General features: G+C 47.7%; 1 protein-coding gene across 1 annotated transcript; it reads left to right on the top strand.

The window, feature by feature from the left end:
* Positions 1–3: 3 nt before the first annotated feature.
* On the top strand, positions 4–1,809 carry MFSD6L (major facilitator superfamily domain containing 6-like; the record flags this gene model as incomplete). The annotated part of the gene is made up of 1 exon (XM_010295679.1): positions 4–1,809. A coding segment is annotated over one exon (1,806 nt), but the record flags the coding sequence as incomplete, so codon positions are not given.
* Positions 1,810–2,833: the final 1,024 nt, after the last annotated feature.

Genomic DNA, 2,833 nt, shown 5'->3' with positions numbered 1-2,833 from the left:
CTGGCGGCAGCCCTCTGGGCTCCCCTCTGCTCCCGCAGCCCCAAGGGCCGCAGGAAGCGGCGCCTTCTGGTTGCCGGCTCCTTGCTGGGCTCGGCGGGGGCCAGCCTGCTGCTCACCCTCATTCCCGCCGCCGGTGGGGACGCGGGGTACACGTACTGTAACGCCAGCCAGCAGCTGGGTAATCGAGGGGCCGCCGCCATGGGACCCGCTCCGGGCGTGAGCAGCCACAGTGTTTTAAGCACGAGTGCTATTACGAGTGCAAAAGCTGTGTCGAAAGAAATGGTGAAAACGACTGCTGATGTTTTAATGGCGAGCAGAAAACCAACGCTAACCAGTGCAGCTTTCCAGGGTTTATTTGGCCTGGCAGATACGCATGAGAAAAAAGGCAAAGGGATTGGTAAAAGTGATACAAAGACAAGTGGCTACTCTCATGGTCCCTCTGGCTGGACAACTTCCATGAAAGCAGTTAACTGGGAGACAGGAGAACCAGAAATGCCGGCTCCCTACAGACCTCCCTTACATGGACTTGAGAAGGAAATGAGCAGTCTGGGTTCTGCTGTGATAGATCTTGCTGATAATGCTGAAGAAAGCCTTTACGCTACTGAAAGTACTGAGCTCTCTATGTTTAAAACAACTCTTCCTACCATTGGAGGTGCTTACGTGTCTGGAAACCTTTCAGACCACTGGAAAGATGCTCAGGATGTCAGCTTCAAGGCAGTGAAAAACATCTTTCAGGACAGAGAGCATCAGATTTTTCTTATGGTACTGGGTGCTGTCGTGCTTTGGGAGCTGTTGGCTACTTCTCTCGAATGGACAGTGGATGAGAATCTCTATGAATATCTTGACTTCATTGACTCGACTGACAGATATGGCAAGCTGTGGATTTGGAGTTACCTGGGTGCATCTGTAGGTGCCTGTGGCATTGCTGTATTTGTGGATCAACTGAATTGCTTCCTCAGCAGCACAATCACGCGCCTTGCTGTCCATTTCTATGGCTATGCTCTCCTGATAATGCTCTCGTTGCTTGTCAGTGTCTTTTTTCCCATCCACGTTCCCCAAAAAAATGACTGTGTTAACAAAACCACCAAAGCCCTGTCCCTCCTGTGGAGTGACGGCCGAGCAATCCTGTACGCCATCACCGTCTTCCTCACCGGTGCTGCTGGGTCTGCGGTGCACAACTTTCTCTTCTGGCAGATGCAGGACCGAGGCAGCAGTGAGCTGTACATGGGGCTGTCTGTGGCCGTTGGGCTACTTTCTGAAATTTTACTGTATTTCTTCAAAGGGAAGTTGCTGAGGACTTTCTCGAGGAGCAAAATCATTGCAGTCAGTCTAAGCCTCCTGGCAGTACAGCTTCTGTGCTACTCTTTCTTGTGGACTGCGTGGTCAGTTCTGCTCATCCAGATTTTATCTGCCTTCAGCAATGGTGCTTTGTGGTGGGTGGTTAACATGACAGTGGATGACATAGCCACCCCAGGCATGGAGAGGTCCCTGCACGCTGTTCTCCAGGGCCTCTGCTACGGTGGAGGAGCAAGCCTGGGCAGTTTTGCAGGGGGTTTTGTTGTGAAGCACTTTGGCCTGGCAGTTTTGTACAGGGCATGCTGCGTGTGCCTGGTGCTGTGGCTCCTCGTGCTCTTAATAGTCCAGTCTAAATTGCCACGGCAGAAAAGAATTAATTATTCTCGTCTCCTGGCTGCCGATTCCAGCGATATGAGTGACTCTGATGAGGAGAACGAGAGGGACTGGCTGGTAAAAGCTATGAAGGATGAAAGCTTTAATAGGAGTTGGTCACAAAAGCATGGGATCAGCTAATGTGTTCTTGAATGTAGGGGTCGAGTGGTAATGGGATATGATGATGATGCCCAGAAATGACTGTTAATTCTGAAGTGCTAAATATATCTGACAGGACAGATTTTTATTAAAAAAATATATAAATCTTTTTATTTTCTTAATTTGTAGTGTTCTTGTGGTAATTTTTCATTTTTAACTTAATGATTTTGCTTCCGAAATCATAACAAGGTGTTTCAGGTATATATTTACTGAAATGAATGGAGCTAAGTTTTTAGTCAAAAAGCAAACTTGCATTCTTGCTCCCCAGAGCTGATGCTGTGGAAACTGGGAGCGAAAGCTGTGGCCTGTACTTTGACATGATTGAATGAAAACTATTGTAATGCTAACAGCACACTAAACTTTTTCAAGGTGCTATGTCTGTGAACTCCTTTCGCTGAATAAGGGATGTGAATAAAAAAATGGTTCATTTGCTCTGCTTTGATTTGTAAAATCAGGTTTTGCTATGGACTGTCTATCTTCTTATGTTTGGGGATTTAAGCATGCTTCTGCATCAGTGTCTCTTGGGAAAAACCTACCACGTCTGCTTGTAGTCAGTGCCTGCCAGCTGGCCAAAGGGAGCGGAGCAGCCTGTCCACTTCCTGGTGTTTATGTACCTAAGGTGGCATTCGGGCTGACCAGGAAGCAGTCTGCCTTCCTGGATTGAGTAACTTCTGTGGGCTGGGAGTTAACTTTGGGGGGATATTCATGGGACACGATTTCAGAAGGACTTTGGAGCTCACTGAGTAGATCTGGTTGAAGCTGGTGATCCTCCTCTGGTCAGTTTAGCCTGAGGGCAGCCCTCTTCTTGCATTTTCTATTTAGAACTAAATCTGTGTCCTGAACAGGGCCTGCTAAATCCAGAAGGATCTTCAAGCTGCCTTATCTGCCTTGCCTTAACCTCAAAAACACACAGATTTCAATGCCTCTTCAATAGGTGAGATTTGCCTACAAATGAAAAATTGGTGGTCTGATCTCATTAAAGGATCAGTGTCAGACCTTAAACAGG

The sequence above is a fragment of the Phaethon lepturus genome, unplaced genomic scaffold, assembly GCF_000687285.1.
Source record: "Phaethon lepturus isolate BGI_N335 unplaced genomic scaffold, ASM68728v1 C14063769, whole genome shotgun sequence".
Lineage (NCBI taxonomy): Eukaryota > Metazoa > Chordata > Aves > Phaethontiformes > Phaethontidae > Phaethon > Phaethon lepturus.
This window is presented reverse-complemented; position numbering and strand designations above follow the sequence as displayed.